The 26038-nt window shown below is 40.4% G+C and overlaps 2 protein-coding genes across 3 annotated transcripts in view; both read right to left on the bottom strand.

The window, feature by feature from the left end:
- Window positions 1–26038, bottom strand: part of Exoc2 (exocyst complex component 2) — a 187112-nt gene that overhangs the window by 150520 nt on the left and 10554 nt on the right. The window lies entirely within an intron of this gene.
- On the bottom strand, window positions 3089–4029 carry Hus1b (HUS1 checkpoint clamp component B). Its single transcript, XM_052156222.1, has one exon. It carries the CDS (start codon window positions 3919–3921, stop codon window positions 3091–3093), a length of 831 nt encoding a protein of 276 aa, XP_052012182.1. The 5' UTR covers window positions 3922–4029; the 3' UTR covers window positions 3089–3090.

Raw genomic sequence — 26038 nt, 5'->3', positions numbered from 1 at the left:
ATCAATGAACAGATGCATAGAATAATTACTGTAGAAAGTCATTTACTATCCTATGACCAGTAGTAATTACAGAGGAAATCAGGGAGGGGGAACAGGGATCAGATATAAAGTGAATTTTTATACACACACACCACACACACACACACACACACACACACACACATACACATTCATACACAAGCATAGACCCACAGACACACACACAGACACACACACACACACAGAGACACACACAGACACACACACACACACACACACATAATTACAAAGAAAAATCACTCAAGGAACACCAAACTAGTAAGTACATGATTTAAAAACTGGATAGTCATTTAGTATTTTTAAGCATCTCCCTATAAATGAACTTCAAAGAAAAATCAATATATTGCCCAAGCCAAATTAGTAGAATAGTAAATAAAGCTATAATAACACTCTGAAAGTGTCAGAGTCAAAAAAAAATTTTAAAGACTGAACATCCACCTCAGTTGGTGGACACTTATTTTCAAATGTCATCAGACAAAATAAATAGGTAAATGAAAAGAATAAAGAAAATGGGCCAAAGAGTAAATATTTGATGATTTGGCTAAGAGACTTGGCAGAAATTGTTACTTTTAATATTGTTAAAAGGCTTTTATTTTTAAATTTTGAATTTATCTCAAAATAAAGTTAAAAAACAATGTTTTAATATAATTTTGAATTAAAACACAAGGCAACAGATTCAGTTCATGTTAATTCAAAAACTCGAGACGAATATATTTATACCCAACATTGACAAAATATACAAACAAGCAACCAATAAACTGATTTTAAATAATAGAAAATAATCAATAGGCTAACAATTAATAAGTTAGTTTTATATAAAAGAGCATTTTAGAATAGATTATTCTTTTAAAGGGATAACTATAGCTATCTTTTACTAGTCCTCTAAAAGAAGATATAATAGTGTTTCAAATACTTAAGTATATTCCCAAAAACTATAATGTAGAGTTTAGCCTGGTAATGTATTAATAAAAATTTAAGGACTGACAAAGACATACATGGGTGTGGGAGATGTTTAACAACTCTTTTAGAAAATAACTGTGTTGTCCCAAAGATACTACAACACTTATTACATGGAAAATAGACAAGGAAAGATTAAATAAATAATTTGTCTCATAGATTAAGATCCACAAAACAATTCTTGACAAAGGCAAACTCTCCTTTAATTGGCATGGAAAATTGAGTCCTCTGAGTGACTTAATTATCTTACCGACACTATTGAAATTAGAGCCCAAACGGGATAAGCATGCGGCTTCTTTGGACTACTTTCAGAATCTGGTCTAGTTCACATAGAATGTAGAACCAAATTTCTAAGTACAAATGCTCTGCTTTCCCTGTCGCCAAAAATACAGCAGCATGGCATCTTAATGAAAGTAAGGAATTATCACTGACATTATAGAGAAAAGCTTACTAACAGAAATGTTACTGCAGGTAATCATTGAGAATGGTGACTTTGAAAGGGATGTGCTGGTATTCACAAAGTTAAGAAAGAAGAGATTTGGACTGGAGAGATGGCCCAGCAGCTAAGAGTACCAACAGCTCTTCCGAAGATCCTGAGTTCAAATCCCAGCAACCACTTGGTGGCTCACTATCATCTGTAAAGAGATCTGACGCACTCTTCTGGCGTCTGAAATAAAGAAATAAATGAACCTTAAAAAAAAAAGAAAGAAAGAAAGAAAGAAAGAAAGAAAGAAAGAAAGAAAGAAAGAAAGAAAGAAAGAAAAAAGAAAAGAAAGAAGAAATTTGATCAATGCAACAATCACCACATAGCCTCTCATCTGAACAGACTATCCCCAGAGATATGCAGTGAATGTTCAGGCAGCAAACCCTGACATGCTCACTGCTCAAGCATGAGGACCCAATTCAATCCCCAGAACCCAGGTTGAAAAGCAGCAAAACATACACACACACACACACACACACACACACACATACACACATACACACACACACACACACACACTTACTTTATTACAGCTTGAAATTTCTCATTTAATTAAATGAAGTACAATGGGAAAAGCTGGAAGACATGGCTCAAATGAGTATGTAGTGATTTGAATGAAATTCCCCCCACAGTCTCAGTCATCTGAATACATAGTTTCCAGTTGGTAATGCTATCTGGGTAAGGTTTGGGAGGTACAGCTTTCTAGAGGAAGTTCGTTGTCACAAGGGGCAGGCTTTGGGGTTTTAAAAGCCAAATACCATTCCAAGTAAAAGCTCTGCTTCCTACACAAAGTTTAGGGTTTGAGCTCTTTGCTATTCCTGTACCATGGCTGTCATTGGTTGCCAAGATTCCCTGCCATAATGGATTCTTACTCTTCTGAAAACCAAAGGCCAACCCCCCCCCCCCTTTCTATAAGGTGTCTTGGCCCTTGTGTTTGAGCTTATCAATAGAAGGCACTAAGCATGTCTGTGTTACAGCAGATATATACACACACAACCTGAAGATCCCGAAGCTTTCCCAAAACAGCTTTTACAAATAGTTCTCACATTTTTTGAAAAATATTCACCAAACCAAATAATTGTACACTTCTGACTCAAAAGTGAGAAAGTAAATTGTTTGAGAGTTTAAAGTCTGAAATGGCTACTCACCAGTAATGTTAAGACTCCTACTGAGAACCTTCAGAAAACAGTTAACTCTCTGAATATGTGATGTACATACAAAATCCATCCTATACCTTTCAGAGAGACATTAAGTATCTCAAAATAATTTGTTTTAAAAGGAGAAATTTCTCATTCTTCACAACATTATTTCATAATAAAATAATACAATAATTGTTTTAGGATTCAGTTGTATTATTTTATTACAATCCTTTTTTCCAAAACAACTAAGTCAAATATAATCTAACTGTCAAAACCAAAAACAATCACATGAACTTTCAATTATTTCTCCAATTGTTTCTTAACATGTTACAAAGGAAGCACTCAACAAAATAAACACCCTACAAAATCCATAGGGTTACAGGCTTTTAACAGAAGTAACTCAAAGTCTCAGTTCTGGAAAGATCTTAAATTAAGATTTCTCTTAAAAAGAAAATCAAAGCTGCTTGAAAGTCATGAAGCAGGAATAAAATACTGAAGAGAAATATCTTCATGAACCAAAACAAGATGAAGCAGAGTATTGCTCAAAATATTACATATGGCCACTGAGGGGTTTATCTGCTGTCCTTCGAAAAACTGTAGAAGCTTCCTATTATCCACACGCACTTGCACCATGTTCTCTGGGTCTTTGCCTTGAGACATACACAGAACGGCATTTGGAGGATTTCCAAGATTTTTAAAATAGCTTTTAATAGTCACTCCCTCAGTTTCTGCACTTAAGTTCATGTTGCCTTTTAGATTTGCTTCCACCAACACGTGACTGCCCACGTTTGCCATCTTTTCCACCATGTTCCTCAAGGTCTTCATGGCTGGCAGATAGACACTCACATCGGGGCGGCAAACCTGGGGCTCTACGCATTCTTTCCACCATCTTCTGGGAAGCACCCTCACAGGCAGATCGTGGACCATGGCGCGGCTGTGGCCGGGGCAAGACGCCAGCTCCACCACCACAGTAAGGCAGGGGTGCAGCTTGTTGGTAAGCTGGAGCTTCAGGGATGAAGCGTTGCCTGCATTCTTCACAGCCCTGGCCAGATGCTTAGTCATCAGCTCTAGGTAGATTTCATTGAACTCCTGTGAAACACCCTCCATGCAGAAGTGGTGGAAGACACCCAGTCTCACCTCACCCCACAGCTGGGTCTCACCCAGCAGCCCCATGGGACAGAAGCACAGCCTGTCAGGGCACACACGGAGCACGCAGACCTTCGCCAACTTTGCTATGGTGCTGCTGACCTGAATGAAAAGCTCTATAAAACGCTTGCTGGTGATTCTGGCCCGAAACTTCATGGTGCCTAGGGGTAGAGGGCTAGGTGTGAGGAGCCTGATGACAGAGAAGTCAGCTGGTTCACTCTTCCGGCCTGGAGTGTAGCCTGCTTACCCTTCCGGCCTGGGGCACAGCCGGCTCAACTTCCAAGGCTGGAGTGCGCTCCACTGCCCCTCCCTCCTGCCCCAGCACTGCCAGCATTTGGGTTCCACAAGCCGGCAGGCCCACTTCCACCTGAGGCCACCTAGGACAGAGGCTACAGGGGCACACTTAGGACAGTCTATAGACCCATCTTCACCTTCCCACCCGCCTGCCCTATTTGAATATGTCACTGCTTCTGGTCTGCTCACGAGAAGTTCACTCTACACAATGTGACCACAATTAAAAGCACAGCACCATTGAGACAACCAATCCTTTTAAAACATTTTGGTTTTAAATACATATACCAAATATATATTATAGTCTTGTTCAATGCAGATATTACTTGCAGATGATACTACATGTCTTATAAACAATGTGATAAACTAGACACACATTTTATAACATAAAATGCTCATACAATGGATACCATTCCATACCATTACACTCTAGGAAGTCTATATCATTTTCATGGCTAGTTTTTCAGTATATTGATAAAAATAATTATTCCACATGAGGAATTCACATGATTCAATTTTGACCTATTACTAGGATAACAATGGACAGCTGTTACACAAAATGAATTTACTTTTGTCAGTATTTTCTTGTGTTAAAATTAAAGGGCAATTCTTGGTCATAGCATGTACATATAAAACTCTTCTGTTACCAAACTGTCCCAGAGAAAATTCTATCAACATACCCTCCCATCAGCAGCATCATATAACAATCTATTTTGTATGTAGTGATATGATAGGTATAATAACATGGCTTCAACTTGCAATGTATGTGTGTGAATTTTATATTCAAGACTTTTTAATGGAGTTTGTTGCTTGATTTTTAAGATCTCTGATAAGACCAGGCTGGTGACACATTCCAGTAATTCCAATGCTGGGGGGCCAGAGGCAAGGAGAAAGGATTACAAGTTTAAGAGAAGTTAGGGCTACATTCTAGGCCAGTCTAAGCAATATGGTAAGATTTTTATCTCAAATAAATAAATGGATAACAAAAGAATAAAATCTCTGGCAAGAATATCAACCCTTTATCCCTGTAAATACGGCCTAGATTAGTATTTGGCTTTCATAATACTTATGATGTTCTTTGCCCTTAAGAAAATACCGAATCTTTGTATGAGAAATATACTTGTCTTTTCTCCAGTGCTCCTGGAGTCCTTCCTGATCCATGTGAAATCCCAGGATGTGCTCGAACTTCTATACTCATTCTACTACCGCAGAATGTTTGCTCGCCCCTCTGTTTCCAACTACGCAGTGGCTCCGTGATGACGGCACAGATCTCTGGCTAAGGAGTCTAAGAGACCAAGGTCGACTGACTGGTTACTTCCTCTTACTCCTGCCCTAATGAGCCCTGAATCTCACCCCAACCTTAGCTCGCAGGCAGCAGCATCTCAGCAAGGACATCAGAGCAACCAGTTTCTCTATGGAAACTTTCAGTTCCTCTTTGTCTTTTAAAAGAAAACATTTGTAGCTAAGAGCTTTATATCCTTGACCTACAGGGGTGGGGGGAGAGGAAGGGAGAAAGGGAGAGAGGGGGAGAGGGAGGGAGGAAGAAAGGAAGGGAAAGAGAGTGGGCCTGGTGTGCAGCACTACTTTTATCAAATCAGACTGTAAACCCACCCGAGGCTCCAGCACCATTTTATAATCCCAATTAACAAAACAAAATTATCACAAAAGTGGTGACAGGTGTTTGAATGAGAACTGCCCCACAGGGTCACATACTTGAATATTGGTCCCATTTGGTGGAACTGTTTGGGAAGGACTAGGTGTAGCCTTGTTAGATGCAAACTGTCACTGAAAGTTTCAAAAGGCCATGCCATCCCAGTCAGTTCGCTCTGCCTGGTGTTTGTGGAGATGTGAGCCCTCAGCTACTGCTCCAGCCCCATGCTTACCTTCTTGCTGCCAAGGTCTCCACCATGATAGCCATGGACTAACCCCCTGACACTGTAAGCAAGCTCCAATTCAGTGTTTTGGTCATGGTGTCTCTTAATAGTAATAGAAAACTAAGTAAGACAGTAGTGACAGAGGAGAGTGCCTTGGAAGGCGGCTAAACAAAATTCCAAAATTTTCCAAATTCCTACAGTCACCACTAGGCCGATAAAATGTGACCCTTCCTTGAGAAGCCCACACTCCTGCTCTTGGTGTGGGCCTTAATGTCTTCCTGAGGGCCTCTATTCCTCTTAATGCTCATAATTTGGAAATATATCAAAATGTATATTTAGTAAATTCCAACTCTGCTTTATCCTGGCTTTTTTTTTGAAATTCTACTCTGTGGTGTGGCAAAGCCTTCTATTTAAGCAGAGTGGAAGAACCTCAAGGACTCCGGGAAATCCTCCAGCCGCTGCAATGAGTGCTTCCTGCAGTAAGTGACACCTCCTCCAGGGAATTCCACATTGGTAGGGTTTTTTTCTTTCTTTTTTTTTTTTCCTTATCTAGTTAAATGTTAAATGGTTTCTAAAGGAAGGTCCTCCCTCCTAAAGGAACTGTCCCTTCCTGCAAGGTGTTCCCTGGCCCCCTCAGTCACTCTCCAGACTGTCACTGCCTTTCATTTTTCTGCAGTTAGAATGCACTTTTGTGTAGTTTGGGGCAGGTGTGCCTGCGACTGTTATCCAGGCTTCCTGGGTCTGGGGTTTGACATCTATTACCAATTAGAACAACTCTCAGCCAATGTTCCTTTGTCTCCTAAAATTCCCATCGTGCATACATTACAGTTTTTTCACAATTCTTGGATGTCCTGTTTCATTGTCTGTGGTGATTTTTTACTCTTTTCTATATAGTTTAAGTTTCAATGGAGACTATTAGTTCACGGATTCTTTTGTCCGCAGAAATCAATCTACTGATGAGCCCACCAAAGTCAAGGTTTGTTTTTGGTGTTTACCTCTCCTTTTCCTAAACATCCCATCTGTCTACTTACATTACTTATCTGCTATTACATCAGGTATTATTTTCACAAGAGCTCTTGACATACAACTGTAGTGGTAAGCTATCAACCCTCATATCCACACCATACCTAAGCATGGATAGTAATATTTGTTGCACATGATATGCTAATTAACCCAACACTGAGTCTATTTGTCTCTCTACTGCAGGGCAGCAATCTACCCTATGATAAATATCTGAAGGAAATAAGTTGGGGATTTTCATACTAAAAAAAGATTTTATTGCCGGGCAGTGGTAGCATATGCCTTTAATCCCAGCACTTGGGAGGCAGAGGCAGGTGTATTTCTGAGTTTGAGGCCAGCCTCGTCTACAGAGTGAGTTCCAGGACAACCAGGGCTACACAGAGAAACCCTGTCTCAAAAAAACAAAAAAACAAAAACAACAACAACAAAAAAAAAAAGATAAAGAAAACAAGAAAAAGAAAAAAAGATTTTGATATTTGCTGTCTGCAGGGACACAAAAGGATCACTAGGTTCTGTATCACCTGAGCTTTAGATTTCTGGTGGTGCAAAATGCCAGGGGTCTGCCTGCACTCAGGAACTAAGCACATAGGCCGCTTTTGTCTGCCAGCCCGCCTGGCTCAGGGCCCATATCCTGCCCAGGAAGCTGTGGAAGGAGAGAGGCCCCGAGGCCATACTCTGTGCCTGCCGGGACAAAAAAGGATCACTAGGTACAGTATCACCCTGAGCTTTAGATTTCTGGTGGTGCAAACCGCCAGGGGTCTGCCTGGACTCAGGAACTGAGCACCTAGGCAGTTCATCTGCAAGCCAGTCCATCACAGGACCTGGGTCCTATGTGAGAATCAACAGAGGGAGTGACCCCCACCACAACTTCTTCCCTCCATAATAGAGCAGACAGAGAACACCTGGTTGACCTTGACAACCTAAGTATAGCATTGCTTGAGGCAAGACTGAGAAGGACTCCAAAGGCACAAAAGAGGAAGCCAGCATATCAGTAATCTATGCCAGAAAAAACCCAGTCATCCAGTGTTGCAGAGATAATCTTAAAGATCCACAGTAGGTTGAAGCACCAGCCAGTGACAATAAGACCATCTCACTCCTGGGAGAACCAGACAGCTAAAGGAAAACATAGGAACATTACTAACAGAAACCAAGCATTATGGCAGCATCTGAACCCAATTCTACAACATTAGCAAGTCCTGGATACCCCAACACAGCAGAAAAACAAGATTTGGATTTAAAATCACTGGTCATGATGCTAGTACAGGAACACATGAAGGACATACTTAAAGAAATTCAGGAGAAAATGGATCAAAAATTAGAAGCCCTTACAAGGGAAACACAAAAATCATTGAAAGAAATTCAGGAGAATACAAAAGCCAATAAGGAGGAAAAGCAAAAATCACTTAAAGAAATACAGGAGAACCTTGATCAACAGGCAGAAGTCATGAAAGAGGAAACACAAAAATCTCTTAAAGAATTAGAGGAAAAAACAAACAAGCAAATGACAGAACTGAGCAAAAATTTCCAGGATCTAAAAACAGAAGTAGAAACAACAAAGAAAACACAAAGGGAGACAACTTTGGAGATAGAAAACCTTGGGAGGAAATCAGGGATCATAGACGCAAATATCAAGAACAGAATACAAGAGATAAATGAAAGAATCTCAGATGCCGAAGATACCATAGAAACCATGGACTCAACAGTTAAAGAAAATGCAAAATGCAAAAAGCTTGTAACCCAAAATATCCAGGAAATCCAGAACACAATGAGAAAGCCAAATCTAAGGATTATAGTTATTGATGAGAGTGAAGTTTTACAACTTAAAGGGCCAGCAAATATCTTCAACAAAATTATGGAAGAAAACTTCCCTAACCTAAAGAGAGAGATTCCCATGAATATACAAGAAGCCTACAGAACTCCAAACAGACTGGACCAGAACAGAAATACCTCCCGTCACATAATAATCAAAACCCCAAATGTACTAAACAAAGAAAGAATACTTAGGGCAGTAAGAGAAAAGGGGCAAGTAACATATAAAGGAAGACCTATCAGAATTACACCAGATTTCTCACCAGAGACCATGAAAGCTAGAAGATCCTGGGCGGAGCTCATGCAGACTCTAAGAGAACACAAATGCCAGCCGAGACTACTATACCCAGCGAAACTCTCAATTACTATAGATGGAGAAACCAAGATATTCCATGACAAAACCAAATTTACACAATATCTTTCTACAAACCCAGCCCTACAAAAGATAATAGGGGGGAAACAACATTACAACGAGGGAAACTATACCCTGGAAAGAGCAGGATATTAAGCTTCTTTCATCAAACCCAAAGAAGATAACCACACATATATAAAATTAAAATCAAAAATGTTAGGAAGCAATAACCACTACCCTTGATATTTCTTAACATCAATGGACTCAATTCCCCAATAAAAAGTAGACTAACAGACTGGTTACATAAACAGGACCCTACATTTTGCTGCATACAGGAAACACACCTCAATGTCAAAGACAAAAACTTCCTTAGAGTAAAAGGCTAGAAGACAATTCTACAAGCAAATGGTCCCAGGAAACAAGCCGGAGTTGCCATTCTAATTTCAGATAAAATTGACTTTCAACCTAATGTCATCAAAAGAGACATCGAAGGTCACTACTTGCTGCTCAAAGGAAAAATCCAACAAGAAGAACTCTCAATCCTGAACATCTATGCCCCAAATACAAGGGCGCCCTCATTCATAAAAGAAACTTTACTAAAGCTCAAAGTACACATTGCACCTAACACAATAATTGTGGGTGACTTCAACACTCCACTTTCACCAATGGACCAATCAGGAAAACAGAAACTAAACAGGGAGACAATGAAACTAATTGAAGCTTTGAACCAATTGGAGTTAACAGATATATATAGAACTTTTTATCCCAAAGCAAAAGAATAAACCTTTTTCTCAGCACCTCATGATACCTTCTCCAAAATAGATCATATAGTTGGTCACAAGACAGACCTCAACAAATATAAGATTGAAATAATCCCATGCCTCCTATCAGATCACTATGGAGTAAAAGTGGTCTTTAGTAACAGTAAAAACAACAGAAAGCCCACATACACATGGAAACTGAACAATACTCTACTCAATTATACCTTGGTCAAGGAAGAAATAAAGAAAGAAATCAAAGATTTCTTAGAATTTAATGAAAATGAAGGCACAACATACACAAATCTATGGGACACAATGAAAGCAGTGCTAAGAGGAAAAGTCATAGCTTTGAGTGCCTCCAAAAAGAAATTCGAGAGAGCTTACACTAGAAGATGAATGGAACAACTGAAAACTCTGGAACAAGAAGAAGCTAATTCACCCAGGAGGAGGAGAAGACAGGAAATCATCAAACTCAGGGCTGAAATCAATCAAGTAGAAACCAAGAGAACCATACAAAGAATCAACAAGACCAAAAGCTGGTTCTTTGAAAAAATCAACAAGATAAACCCTTAGCCAGACTAACCGAAGAGCACAGAGAAAGTATCCAAATTAACAAAATTAGAAATGAAAACGGAGATATTACAACAGAAACCGAGGAAATTCAAAAAAATCATCAGATCCTACTACAAAAACCTGTACTCAACACAACTGGAGAATCTGGAGGAAATGGACATTTTCTTAGACAGATACCAATTACCAAAATTAAACCAGGATCAAATAGACCATCTAAACAGACCCATAACCCCTAAAGAAATACAAGGGGTCATAGATAGGCTTCCAACTAAAAAAAGCACAGGACCAGATGGTTTCAGTGCAGAATTCTATCAGACCTTCAAAGAAGACTTAACACCAATACTCTTCAAACTTTTCCATCAAATAGAAACAGAAGGAACACTACCCAACTCCTTCTTCGAAGCCACTATTACACTGATACCAAAACCTCATAAAGATCCAACTAAGAAAGAGAATTTCAGGCCAATTTCCCTTATGAATATCGATGCAAAAATACTAAATAAAATTCTTGCCAAAAGAATCTAAGAACACATAAAAACGATCATCTACCATGATCAAGTGGGCTTCATCCCAGGGATGCAGGGATGGTTCAATATAAGGAAATCCATAAATGTTATCCACTACATAAACAAACTAAAAGAAAAAGACCACATGATCATTTCATTAGATGCTGAAAAAGCATTTGACAAAATTCAGCATCCTTTCATGCTAAAGTCTTGGAAAGGACAGGAATTCAAGGCCCATATCTAAACATAGTAAAAGCAATATACAGCAAACTGGTAGCCAACATCAAACTAAATGGAGAGAAACTTGAAGCAATCCCACTAAAATCAGGGACTAGACAAGGCTGCCCCCTCTCTCCATATCTTTTCAATATAGTTCTTGAAGTCCTAGCTAGAGCAATTAGACAACAGAAGGAAGTCAAAGGGATACAAATTGGAAAGGAAGAAGTCAAACTATCACTATTTGCAGATGATATGATCGTATACTTAAGTGACCCTAAAAACTCTACTAGAGAACTCCTACAGCTGATAAACAACTTCAGCAAAGTGGCTGGCTACAAAATCAATGCAAGCAAATCAGTAGCCTTTATATATTCAAAGGATAAGCAGACTGAGAAAGAAATTAGGGAAATGACCCCCTTCACAATAGCTACAAACAGCATAAAGTATCTTGGGGTGACTCTAACCAAACAAGTGAAAGACAAGAACTTCAGATCTCTGAAGGAGGAAATCGAAGAAGATCTCAGAAAATGGAAAAACCTTCCATGCTCGTGGATTGGCAGGATTAATATAGTTAAAATGGCCATCTTGACAAAGGCAATCTACAGATTCAATGCTATCCCCATAAAAATCCCAACCCAGTTCTTCATAGAGCTAGAAAGAGCAATTCTCAAATTCATCTGGAATAACAAAAAACCCAGGATAGCTAAAACTATTCTCAACAGTAAAAGAACTTCAGGGGGATTCAATATCCCAGACTTTAAACTCTACTACAGAGCAATAGTGATAAAAAAATAAAAAAATAAAAAAAAAAACCAAACTGCATGGTATTGGTACAATATCAGGCAAGCGGATCAATGGAATAGGATTGAAGATCCAGAAATGAACCAACACACCTATGGTCACTTGGTCTTCGACAAAGGAGCTGAAAGCATCCAGTGGAAAAAAGATAGTCTTTTCAACAAATGGTGCTGGTTCAATTGGAGGTCAGCATGCAGAAGAATGTGCATCGATCCATTCTTATCTCCTTGTACCAAGCTCAACTCCAAATGGATCAAGGACCTCCACATAAAACCTGACACACTGAACCTAATGGAAAAGAAACTGGGGAAGACCCTGGAGGACATGGGCACAGGAGGAAAGTTCCTGAATAGAACACCAATAGCTTATGCTCTAAGATCAAGAATTGACAAATGGGACCTCATAAAACTACAAAGTTTCTGTAAGGCAAAGGACACCGTCAAAAGGACAAAACGTCAACCAACAGACTGGGAAAGGATCTTCACCAACCCTAAATCTGACAGAGGGCTAATATCTAATATATACAAAGAACTCAAGAAAGTAGAACACGGAGAACCAAATAACCCCATTAAAAAGTGGGGTATGATGCGAAAGATCTGTATGACAAGAACTTCAAGACTCTGAAGAAGGAAATGGAAGAAGACCTCAAAAAATGGGAAAACCTCCCATGCTCATGGATCGGTAGAATCAATATAGTTAAAATGGCCATTTTGCCTAAAGCACTATACAGATTCAATGCAATACCCATCAAAATCCCAACTCAATTCTTCACAGAGTTAGAAAGAGCAATTATCAAATTCATCTGGAACAACAAAAAACCCAGGATAGCTAAAACTATTCTCAGCAACAAAAGAAAATCTGGGGGAATCAGTATCCCTGACCTCAAGCAATACTACAGAGCAATAGTGTTAAAAACTGCATGGTATTGGTACAGTGACAGGCAGGAGGATCAATGGAACAGGATTGAAGATCCAGAAATGAACCCACACACCTATGGCCACTTGATCCTCGACAAAGAGGCTGAAAACATCCAATGGAAAAAAGATAGCCTTTTCAACAAATGGTGCTGGTTCAACTGGAGGTCAGCATGCAGAAGAATGCGAATTGATCCATCCTTGTCTCCTTGTACTAAGCTCAAATCCAAATGGATCAAGGACCTCCACATAAAGCCAGACACTCTGAAGCTAATAGAAAAGAACTGGGGAAGACCCTTGAGGACATCGGTACAGGGAGAAAGTTTCTGAACAGAACACCAATAGCGTATGCTCTAAGAGCAAGAATTGACAAATGGGACCTCATAAGGTTACAGAGTTTCTGTAAGGCAAAGGACACCATCAAGAGGACAGATCGGCAACCAACAAATTGGGAAAAGATCTTCACCAATCCTACATCAGATAGAGGGCTAATATCCAATATATATAAAGAACTCAAGAAGTTAGACTCCAGAAAACCGAACAACCCTATTAAAAAATGGGGTACAGAGTTAAACAAAGAATTCTCACCTGAAGAACTTCAGATGGCGGAGAAGCATCTTAAAAAATGTTCAACTTCATTAGTCATTAGGGAAATGCAAATCAAAACAACCCTAAGATTTCATCTTACACCAGTCAGAATGGCTAAGATTAAAAATTCAGGAGACAGCAGGTGTTGGAGAGGGTGCGGAGAAAGAGGAACACTCCTCCACTGCTGGTGGGGTTGCAAATTGGTACAACCACTCTGGAAAGCAGTCTGGCGGTTCCTCCGAAAACTGGGCACCTCACTCCAGAAGATCCTGCTATACCACTCCTGGGCATATACCCAGAGGATTCCCCACCATGTAATAAGGATACATGCTCTACTATGTTCATAGCAGCCCTATTTATAATTGCCAGATGCTGGAAAGAACCCAGGTATCCCTCAACAGAAGAGTGGATGCAAAAAATGTGGTATATCTACACAATGGAGTACTATTCAGCCATTAGAAACAATGAATTCATGAAATTCTTAGGCAAATGGATGGAGCTAGAGAACATCATACTAAGTGAGGTAACCCAGACTCAAAAGGTGAATCATGGTATGCACTCACTAATAAGTGGATATTAGCCTGGAAAACTGGAATACCCAAAACATAATCCACACATCAAATGAGGTACAAGAAGAAAGGAGGAGTGGCCCCTGGTTCTGGAAAGACTCAGTGTAGCAGTATAGGGCAAAACCAGAACGGGGAAGTGGGAAGGGATGGGAGGGAGGACAGGGGAAGAGAAGGGGGCTTACGGGACTTTCGGGGAGTGGGGGGGCTAGAAAAGGGGAAATCATTTGAAATGTAAATAAATTATATCGAATAAAAAAAATAACAACAAAAAAAAGTGGGGTAGGGAGCTAAACAAAGAATTTTCACATGAAGAACTTTGGAGAACTGAGAAACACCTTAAGAAATGTTCAACATCATTAATCATTAGGGAAATGCAAATCAAAACAACCCTGAGATTTCACCTCACACCAGTCAGAATGGCTAAGGCCAAAAATTCAGGAGACAGCAGGTGTTGGCGAGCATGTGGAGAAAGAGGAACACTCCTCCACTGCTGGTGGGATTGCAAGATGGTGCAACCACTTTGGAAATCAGTCTGGTGGTTCCTCAGAAAACTGGGCATGTCACTTCCTGAGGACCCTGTTATACCACTACTGGGCATATATCCAGAGGATTCTTCAGCATGCAATAAGGATACATGCTCAACTATGTTCATAGCAGCCCTATTTGTAGTAGCCAGGAGCCAGAAAGAACCTAGGTGTCCTTCAACAGAGGAATGGATACAAAAAATGTGGTATATTTACACAATGGAGTACTATTCAGCCATTAGAAACAATGAATTCATGAAATTCTTAGACAAATGGATGGAGCTGGAGAACATCATACTAAGTGAGGTAACCCAGTCTCAAAAGATCAATCCTGGTATGCACTCACTGATAAGTGGATATTAGCCTAGAAACTTTGAATACCCAGGACATAATCCACAAATTAAATGATGTCCAAAAAGAATGGAGGAGTGGCCCCTGGTTCTGGAAAGACTCAGTGCAAGAGTATAGGGGAATTCCAGAACAGGGAAGTGGGAAGGGGTGGATGGAAGAATAGGGGGACGGAAGAGGGCTTATGGGACTTGCGGGGAGTGGGGACCCAGAAAAGGGGAAATCATTTGCAATGTAAATAAAAAAATAAAAATAAAATGAAATAAAATTAAAAAAAATAAAAAAATAAAAAAAGATTTAAAAAAAAATCTAGTTTTTCCTTACTAGAGGAATACAAGGGAGTGGTCTCCAAGTTTCTTGCATTCCAAACCAGAAACTACAAAGTTTTATCTAAATTACTAAACTTCAAGAATAACCTTTACAATATACTCAAACTTTAGTACATAATGGTAGCCAAAAAAAAATTAAAGGTATTTTAGTAGAAAATATATGTATTGAATTTAAGGTAAAAATGAAGATATGCATTATGTTCTAAATTTTTATTTGCCAAAGAAAGATTGACAGAAAAAAATACAGCTGTATGTATTTTCATTGGTAAGTTTCCATTTAAGTAGTACCACCAAACCAAGCTTTGGCCAACATAGCAAGCAAGGTATAAATTATAACAGTGTATTGTGTAATATTTTCAGCTATTTAAAAATTAAAGATGAGTTGTGGTTTGAATGAGAATGACCTCTATAGACTTCTATATCTGAATGCTGTGTCCCCAGTTGGTGAACCTGGTTGGGTAGGATTGGGAGGTGTGGCCTTACTGAAGGACATGTGTTACTGGGAAGGGCTTTGGGGTTTCAAAAGCTAGCATCATTCCTAGTTAGTGTGTGATCTTCCTCCCTCCCTCCTTCTGTCTCTGTCTCTCTCCCTGTTTCTTTCTCTCTCTGTCTGTCTCTCTCTCTCTGTTTCTCTCTATCTCTGTCTCTCTCTCTCTCTCTCTGTGTCTCTCTGTCTCTCTCTCTCTGTTTCTCTCTCTCTGTCTCTCTCTCTCTGCCTCATGGCTGTGTCTCAGGATGTAAGCTCTAATTTACTGCTCCAGTGCCAGGCTGAGCTGCTTCCTTATACATTCTCTGCCATGATGGCTACAACTCACCCTCTAAAGTGTAAGCACCAATAAACTCTCCTCTAAGTATCTCTTCAGAATAATTGAAAAGTAAGTAAGACATGCAGGCTGGAAGATGGCTCAGCTGAGCATAAGGACCTGAGTCCAAATCCCCTAAAGCAAAAGCTGGGCATAAAGGTGTGCTTGAATTGCCAGCCCTGAGGTAGAAACTGTCTCAAAAAGTAACTACGGAGACCAAAGAAAGAAGTGTGATGTCAGCCCCTGGGCAACAACACGCACATGTACCCACACACCAGAGAGAAAAAGAGACAGACAGAGAGTGAAAGAGATAAAAATGTGAGACAAAAATTTCCTAATAGTTTTTGAAACTGTTTGCAAACATATAGCATGCTATAGCAAGGCTTTGCTTACTGGAGGCCACTACTAATGAGATTATTTTGAAAATGTGTTTGCAAAAATATAGCAAGGTTTAACTTACTAGGTCACTAATAATGACATATTCTCCATAAAGAAAATTTCTAAATAAGAGACTTTATACTTTAAAAAGTATATATAATTTTCAAAATGTCTGGCCAAGATGTTTCTACTCTGCATTTACTTTTCCAGTATCCCATGGGACAAAATCCACCTTTAATAAGGGCTGGAAATGTGGCTCAGTGGTAGAACATTTGCCTACCATAGTAAAAGCCCTGGTTTTAATCTCCAGCACAGCAAGAAATAAAAAATCATCACAGAAGTTACCATACATTTCCTGTTTTTAGTTACCATGAACATTAATAACTGTTCTGGGCATGTTCTTAGATTACTGCGTCAGACAGCAGTATTTAATAAGCTTCTTTTTTATAGTCTTACTTAATGTCTGTCAGACTTTGACTGATTATTAAAAGCTGGGTGCCAGCCACCCACTTGCAAATCTCTAAACTTCTGCACTATTCCTGTCTGATGGACACGTTCCCCAGTTCTCCTGCTGTCTAAACCTTCTGTTAACTCCATTCTGGAACCTTCTCCAGGATCAGAGCTCTGCCAATGTTCCCGATGTTCAAATGCCTCTTAGGCCCCTCTCAAGTCGGGAAGAACCAGAGTCTCTTGTGTTTCTCATCCTATCTGTAGTTTGAACAGGACTGATATTTGTGGTGAAGACTGCCCTGTGCATGGCATGATGTTGACCAGCAGAGCTGGTCTCCATGTGCACACCGTACTTCAGCAGCAGCAGTGGGGAGAGTGGAGAACTCAGACTGAACACACAAGCAAACAGCAGGCTCACATGTGTGTCTCTCTGCTCTCGGCTATGGGTGTAATGTGACTGGATGCTTCAAGACCCTGCTGCCTTAACTTTCCCACAGCAATGAGCTTAAAAGAAATGGTGGGCTAAAATGAACCTTTCTCATCTATATTGTTTTCTATGGAGGTATTTTTACCACAGAAACAAAAATGACAGTAAGTCATAGCTGAAGACCAAGCATCCAGACATAACCTGTAGGTAAAGCATCAGATTTTCAACACTGCCTCTCAAATTCACAACCTTATAGTAACCTTTCTGAAATTATGTCTTCTTTATGGTTTTTTTGGTCACAGTAGGAACCTACTTCCTGGTCATCCTACCTGCCCAGACTCTAAGTTCTACATAGATACCTTCAGATCCCTGACTAAAAAGGAACAAGCAGACAATGGGAAAGTGCTATGGCTGTGATGATATCTATTCTATATCAGATTTAGCCACTAGCCTCCAGACAGACATGATGTCAAATAATGACCAAAGTATTGTTTGTGACTGACATAATTAAACAGGAAGCTGAATACTTCCTATGATCCAAAAAGGGCAAACCAAGAACTAGCAGAATCTATTTATAATTAAGGTTTATATTGCTACTCCAGGGCCTAAGAGAACTAATAAATTCTAAATAAGATATTACTAAAAATGTTAAATTAATCATAATACAATCATTACAGGGAAACCAAGGTTCACACTTTAAGTCTTAGTCTTCTCAATGAAAAAATTCAGAACCAGACTTGGAAGCAAGTCCAAGGTCAAGTTTATTAAGAGTTTGAAGGATTAGAAAATAGCAAGTCCAGCAAGCTGAAAACCTCAGCAGTGGCCAGGAGGAGAAGGATAGAAAAGACAAAATCATGCCTTTAAGAGATCCTGCTATACTACTCCTGGGCATATACCCAGAGGATTCCCCAGCATGTAATAAGGATATATGCTCCACTATGTTCATAGCAGTCCTATTTATAATAGCCAGAAGCTGGAAAGAACCCAGGTATCCCTCAACAGAAGAATGGATGCAAAAAATGTGGTATATATACACAATGGAGTACTATTCAGCCATTAGAAACAATGAATTCATGAAATTCTTAGGCAAATGGATGGAGCTGGAGAATATCATACTAAGTGAGGTAACCCAGTCTCAAAAGATCAATCATGGTATGCACTCACTAATAAGTGGACATTAGCCTGGAAAACTGGAATACCCAAAACATAATCCACACATCAAATGAGGTAAAAGAAGAACGGAGGAGTGGCCCCTGGTTCTGGAAAGACTCAGTAAAGCAGTATAGGGCAAAACCAGAACAGGGAAGAGGGAAGGGGTGGGTGGGAGAACAGGGGGAGGGAAGGGGGCTTATGTGCCTTTTGGGGAGTGGGGGACCGGAAAAGGGGAAATCATTTGAAATGTAAATAAAAAATATATCGAATAAAATTAAAAAAAAAGAAATTAAAAAAACATGCAAAAAACATATAAAACATTAAAAAAAGAGAGCGAGAAATCAGACAATTCAGGTAATGGAGAGAGCAAGCAGCTGCGGCAGAGGGGGGGGGCTTCCCGAGAAATGGGTGGGAAAGCACAGAGTGTGCAGGAAGCAAGCCCAAGCTTGGTCAAATATCCAAAACAAAACAAAGGCTCCAAAAGAAGAAAAGGTGAGTAACACTTTTCTGGGCAACCAAAAAAGCCAACCAACCGGCGTCCCTGCTGGAGACTGGCAGCTATGCAAATGCCCACACAAACAGGAACGGCCTCATGGAAGGATAAATAAATTATCCACAGTGGCGGGCAGGTATTATTCCTACCTCCTTGCCTTGGCTTTAGGTGAACCAGGCTTCTTGAAGGGTGGTCTTTTGACCAGCTGACTAACAGATCCAGCTCTCAAGGGAGGAGACAATAATATGAAATATTCTAATCTTTGGAGCAGATCAGAACGTCATGTCTCCACGCAGGGTCAGATGTAGATGTCCTTCTTTGACCAGGAGGAAAGAGCTTGCTTTTAATGACCTCATCAGAGCCCTTAGATCTTCAATGGCCCGATGCTACTGTAACATAACTAGCCAAATTTGAACTATTAAAACTAACTAAATGGATCTAAACATCAAAAATGTGAGTGGCCCTACTGCCTGACACATGGGCAAACACCAAGAATTGAATCTGGAAGCTGTATTTATTTTATTGAGGGAGTCAGACACCAGTAAAGTCAGTGCATGGCACCATAAAGCTCTTCCTTCTCACCTTTAGCCTGCAGCTTCAACAGAAAGGGCAAGCAAAGTCACTTCCAGTTTAGTTTTGTTCCTCTGGTCATATGGGATATATCTTATCCCTGGCATCTGTGAGGCTGGTACTTTTCTCCTCATCTCCTTTCTGTAGCAGAAGATGTTCCCAATGCCAAGGCCACTGCGCCCCTCCCAAACCAATCCCCTGAATAACATCTCAAGTGAAGGTCAGCTTGGAGCCAGCAAACCAGCAGGGAAACCAGAACAGGGTTTTTAGCCTCTGTGCTCCTTTCTGAGTGAAGGGAAAACACCTCACAGTGCACACTGCACAGTGCTTCCAACACTGGGCTCTAACAGAGCCAGCTAATGGACAGCAGTTCAAAAGTAATCAAGATTTCTACACGATCACTCCATTTCCTCTGTAATTCTATAACAACAACAACAACAACAACAACAAAAACTTAACAGTGTTGGCTTAGCTTTAGAAAAAAGCCTATCACACACTCCTGGAGACAGAGATGGCCACTTGAGCAAAGCAGCTCTGGCAAAGAACTACCCCTTGCCGGGCCCTCCCACAGCTTGAGAGAGTGAAGGAGAGCCCTGCACTCATAGAGAGGCTAGGATGCCACAGGCCCAGAGCCTCCTCACACATGGGATTCCTCCTGACTTAACGTCCTTGTAACTAACAGGTAAATCTTTTAGGAATCTATTAATACAACAGACCACTAACTTCTACTGACTGACCAAATACAGTCCGAGGCCTGCAATAAATTTTCCTGCTTTGGTTCAACCCTCACACCTAATGTTCTTACTAATGTGTTTGGAAGGTGCCTTGAGTTTTGACTTTGCTCTGTCACTATAAAACTTCATGAATTGTTAACACACTGGAACATTCAATCTCTGTCCCAGGTTCTGGTCACTCATATTTGGCTCATAATCTATCTCTTATTCTCTTTGAGGTGAGAGTTGTGTTCTCTGATAAAAGCTAGAATTTAGGTCATGTTTTAGGTCACTGTTTTTTGTTTTTTGTTTGTTTGTTTTAAAAAAGCGCCTTACATAATATTTAAACTGTGAGCACTTCTTATAGAGTCTGGTCCACTTCTTAAAGAGTCAGGCACACATGTGGTAAGACATACACATGCAAGCAAAAAACACACATAAAATGAATCTTTTTTTAAAAAGTTCTCCTGGTATATTTTCTTTTCAGTAATTCATGACAGTTAAACAAAAAGCTAGGGACAGAAAACATGAGGATTGAAAACATAACCTTTGATATGCAAAGTAAACAACGATAAAATTCTAGCTGCTTTTAATTCATGGTCAGGACACTGGAACCTCCCTGGAACATCGTACCAGCTAACAAGACCATCACAAGACTGAAGTACACAAGAGTAATACGAGCTATGCAACCCTAAACTTGCTTCTATGGCCTACCCTTGCCCGCCCCATTCTCTCCATAAAGACCACAGCAAAGGCTTCTCCTGGCCCCATGGACTCCTGATGTACATGGGGGCTTCCTGAGTGGACTGGCTACCTCTCAGGAACTACCAGCAATCAACTACCTTTGCAATAGTTACCTCTCCTGTTCCACTGGACTCACACACAATACCTGCATAATAATACACCCACTGAGAAGTCTCTTACAGCAGACTGAGGTGAATGGCTCAGAGGCACAAGCCTGGAACCCAGCACTATAGACGCCTACAGAAAGAGTCCATCTAAAAAAGTAAGGGAAATGGAACCTGGAATGAGAAGAGGGACACAGGAGCATAAAGAGAGAAGCAGAGATGGTGAAAGTATGTGATTTGCATGTATGAATGTGCCAAAATAAAGCACACACAGTATTCCATATAAAGGCACCAATAAAAAATAAAAATTTCTAAAAAGAAAAATAACTTTAATGTTCTGATTTGTTGATCACATTTGTCTAAAATCACTTTACATTTATAAAATTGATTTTCCATTTAATTTTAGAATAAATGTATTTCATAAAATAAATGAAAATAAAATTTTTTTCCTCCCCAATCTTTCCCTGGACCACTATGTCATAAGTCAACGTACCCCCCTCTTCACCACAAAAAGAGAGTATTAATGTCCCTCCCTCTACACCAGTCAGAGGAAATGCAGGAAGGACAAAAAGTCAGCCATTATGAACTGAAATTCCAAGAAAAGAGGCACTGAAGATTTTACAAGGCTCACTGTCAAGAACTTCCTGATTGTGGTGAATTGGGATGTTACAAAATCAAGGCAAAATGTTAATGACTATCCTTAGTCCATCATTGTCTACCTTCTAGATCTGACCTAACAAACACCTTTGTCATCAGTAGGTAAAACCTTTAGCTTCAAGCAAGAAAAAGCTAAGAAAGGGCAAAGGCAGGGAGTGCAGAGATCACCTTATGAAAGGCTCAGTTGGGGTGGGGCACTAGAAACCTGGGCTGCTGGCTCCCTATAGGAAACAGCAGAAAACTGTACAACATATAAATAAGGCATAAAAGGTCATAAGGGCCCCTGCCTCTTCCTCTCTTGAAGCTAGACGACCCAGGTGCAGGTAAGGCATACAATTCCAACCCACCTGTCTCTCTACTAAACTATCTCCTTCCAATAACTATTCATGAATCTCTGCATAACCCCTTAAAGGCACAAATAAGAGCCCTTCTGCACAAATCAGACAGCACCAGAGAACTATCACACTACCGCCCCCTACCTGCTGTCTCCACCACTACATTTAGTACATGCCTTTATTCATGTTATTGTTCTATTACTATATAAAGTTCACATGATCCTTTCCACAGTGGAACATGTCATTCCTGGACCATGGTCATTCATATTTGACTTAGACTAAACTATCTCTTATTCCCCTTGAGGTAAGAGCTGTGTTGTTTGGACAATATATTTTAAAATTCTTCACAAAGTAATAGCAGCAGAAAGAAAGATCCAGAATACCTTATACCTGACTTCTCCAGATTACATACAGGAGAAAGTACTACCTCCACTCTAAGAGTGGGCACCTGAGACAGCAGATTTGAAAGACCTCAAGTCTGTAATTAGTATGTTGAAATCTTCATGTGCACTACACAGGAATACACAAGAGTCTAGATTTTATTTAAAATACTGTCCTTGCTAGCGGCAGAGCTCAGTGACAGGCCTTCCAGAAATGAAGACATTCTAAAGAGACACTTGTGTCTGTTTCAATCTGACTCTCAGACTATAAAAACAAGGGACCCCCAAAGAAATGGGGAATCTCATGCTGGGAGAAAGGAAAGACAGCAGCCAGAGAAAGAGAGAGAAGTCAACAGCTCTCCAGGATGATCCTGAAGCCCTGACAGAGACAGTGTGTGGAGCCACACCTTGACAGGGACGGTTTAGATGAGCATATTCATGACCTGTATTTTTTGCATATTAACTTCAACTCAGAGATACTTTAATTTCAGTGTGCAACATAATTTTCTTGATTATATTAAATATCTAGAGTTTAAAATATCATGGTTATTTAATGGCCAAAAATGAACATAATTTTAACTCAACCAAAATCAACTAGAAGATCCTAAAGTGAAGCAAGCATATTCCAGCTACAGTGACAGGAAGAGCGCTTGCCACTGGACGTGAGGTGAGGAAAGAGTCACAAGAGGAACACATGGATTCAAAAATGTTCAAAATAACTAAGCATGAACAGCTTACTGTTTATAAACAAACAGCTCACAACATCAATGAAACACAAAATCCTCCAAAAGGGGTGAAGGGGGAGCAGGGCAGGCAATGCACAAATGAGGCATTGAAAGCAATAAAGGTGGAAAAACAAAATCTGCCTCAGAGAAGCACCAGTGAGGGGGCACAGTTGGCTCTCACCTGAGGTCTGAACACTCGTGGCCTCCCACTGACTCTGGAGAGAACTCCTATTGTGCTGGCAGCAAGACAAGGCCTTCCAATACTGCAGAGAACTTAACTCAGCCGAGATTGCTAAAGCCTTGGCTACTCTTCCTCATTGACTCACTCAGAGCATTCTCGGAAGGTTAGCAATGATGAAAATAATTTACACTGAGAGGATCACTAAACATGATTCCTGCAGTCCACTCATGCTAGAGCCAGGGGCAACAGGAAGGTCCAGCCCAGGAAATGCCCCACAGTGAGATTCAGAACCTATGGAAGAGCAGAGAGGACTTAAGTCAAATTAGTAAACAAAGACATAAAGTGGACTGTGATAGACAGGATTAGCAGGATGACAGGTTGATCCCCAAAGTATTCTAAAATGAAGAGTTTTTTCACTAGCAGAGGAAAAGTAGCAGAGACTAAACAACTGTTTGGAGTTGTGGTCAGCAGCACACACACACACACACACACACACACACACACACACACTCCCTGTGCCTCAGAAGCCAGAGGCAAGAGGATATTTCTACCCTAAGAGTTTGGGGCCACCCCAGACACAAAAGGAAAATTTGTCTCAAGGACATAGCCATTAAGTAGCTGTGGTGGTTTAAAAAGAAACGGCCCCACAGGCTCATAGATGTGAATGTCTGATCACTAGGGAGTGGCACGACTGGAGAGGAATCAGGTTTGTCACTGAGTTTCAGGTGCTCCAACAAGGCACAGCTGGTCTCTCCTCCTCCCTCTCAGGCCCTCTCCTTTCCCCACAGCTCCCCACCTCCATCTCTCTGTTGCCAACCAATCCAGACATAGAACTGTCTCTCAGCTCCTTCTCCAGCACCATGCCTGCCTGGATGCAGCCATGATTCCTGATATGACACTAATGGAATAAGCCTCTGAAACTGTGAGCCAGCCCCAATTAAATGTTTTCCTTTGGAAGAGTTGCAGCGGTTATAGTGTCTCTTCACAGCAATAGAACACTGAGTAAGACACCAACAAAACTGGGATTTATTTTTTTTTATTCGATATATTTTTTATTTACATTTCAAATGATTTCCCCTTTTCTGGTCCCCCACTCCCCGAAAGTCACATAAGCCCCCTTCCCTCCCCCTGTTCTTCCACCCACCCCTTCCCACTTCCCTGTTCTGGTTTTGCCCTATACTGCTACACTGAGTCTTTCCAGAACCAGGGGACACTCCTCCGTTCTTCTTGTACCTCATTTGTTGTGTGAATTATGTTTTGGGTATTCCAGTTTTCCAGGTTAATATCCACTTATTAGTGAGTATATACCATGATTGATCTTTTGAGACTGGGTTACCTCACTTAGTATGATGTTCTCCAGCTCCATCCATTTGCCTAAGAATGTCATGAATTCATTGTTTCTAATGGCTGAATAGTACTCCATTGTGTATATACCACATTTTTTGCATCCACTCTTCTGTTGAGGGATACCTGGGTTCTTTCCAGCTTCTGGCTATTATAAATAGGGCTGCTATGAACATAGTGGAGCATATATCCTTATTACATGCTGGGGAATCCTCTGGGTATATGCCCAGGAGAGCCATAGCAGGATCTTTCGAAATTGACGTGCCCAGTTTTCTGAGGAACCGCCAGACTGATTTCCAGATTGGTTGTACCAATTTGCAACCCCACCAGCAGTGGAGGAGTGTTCCTCTTTCTCCACATCCTCACCAACACCTGCTGTCTCCTGAGTTTTTAATCTTAGCCATTCTGACTGGTGTAAGGTGAAATCTCAGGGTTGTTTTGATTTGCATTTCCCTGATGACTAATGAAGTTGAGCATTTTTTTAAGATAAAACTGGGATTTAAAATTAGTCTTCTACCATTCTGATTCTCTACTGACCGGCTGATGTTCTACTATGGAAATCTTAAACATGCATAACAACCTCTATGGTGCATCATCCAGCATCTTGTCTTCTCTTTGAAACACCCCTCTATTGAGACATCCTTTTATGCTGTTTTCTAAATGAGGCACTTTAAAACAAACACTGCCTCATCTACACATCTCAGTTTGTATCCTTACAAAGGACTGATAGACAGCTCAAATTTAAAGCTTTGACTTGTTATCCCCCAAACTGTCACAACTTGTGACTCAGAATCAAGATTATATTAATACTATCTCTTTAAAAAAGCAAAACAAAAGCTATCTTATTGCAAATACAAATATGCTAAATGAACACAGAAAGGATGAGAAAGATGCACACCTCAGGTTAACACCAGAGAGACTGGAGAGGCGTGGAGAGGGTTGGGGATGATGGTTTAAATAGGTTTCTAAATGCTCCCCTGCAGCTATGAGCAAGAATATGCATTTTTAGAAAATAGACGGGCCTTGGACAACACAGAGTAGAGCACACCCTGAGGCAGAGAGCAAAGGAACGCAGACCATGTGAGGCTGTCCCCTTTGCCACTCTTCCCTACACTTGAGAAGTGTAACTATGAACATATCTATCTCAACAGCATAACTAGGACTTTTATAAGCTTTCAACCAGTGCAGCAGGGACCTCAAAGACCGAGTGAAATTCCAGCTACACAAAATCATGAAATGAGGCCTTTGAGTGAAACATCAGCTGGATGTGTTCTAATGCAGAGGAGATGCTCTTCTTCGCCTCTGTATTGTGTCCCATGTGCTGTGTAGGTTTTTTGGTTTG

This window comes from Apodemus sylvaticus, chromosome 14 (genome assembly GCF_947179515.1).
Source record: "Apodemus sylvaticus chromosome 14, mApoSyl1.1, whole genome shotgun sequence".
Lineage (NCBI taxonomy): Eukaryota > Metazoa > Chordata > Mammalia > Rodentia > Muridae > Apodemus > Apodemus sylvaticus.
This window is presented reverse-complemented; position numbering and strand designations above follow the sequence as displayed.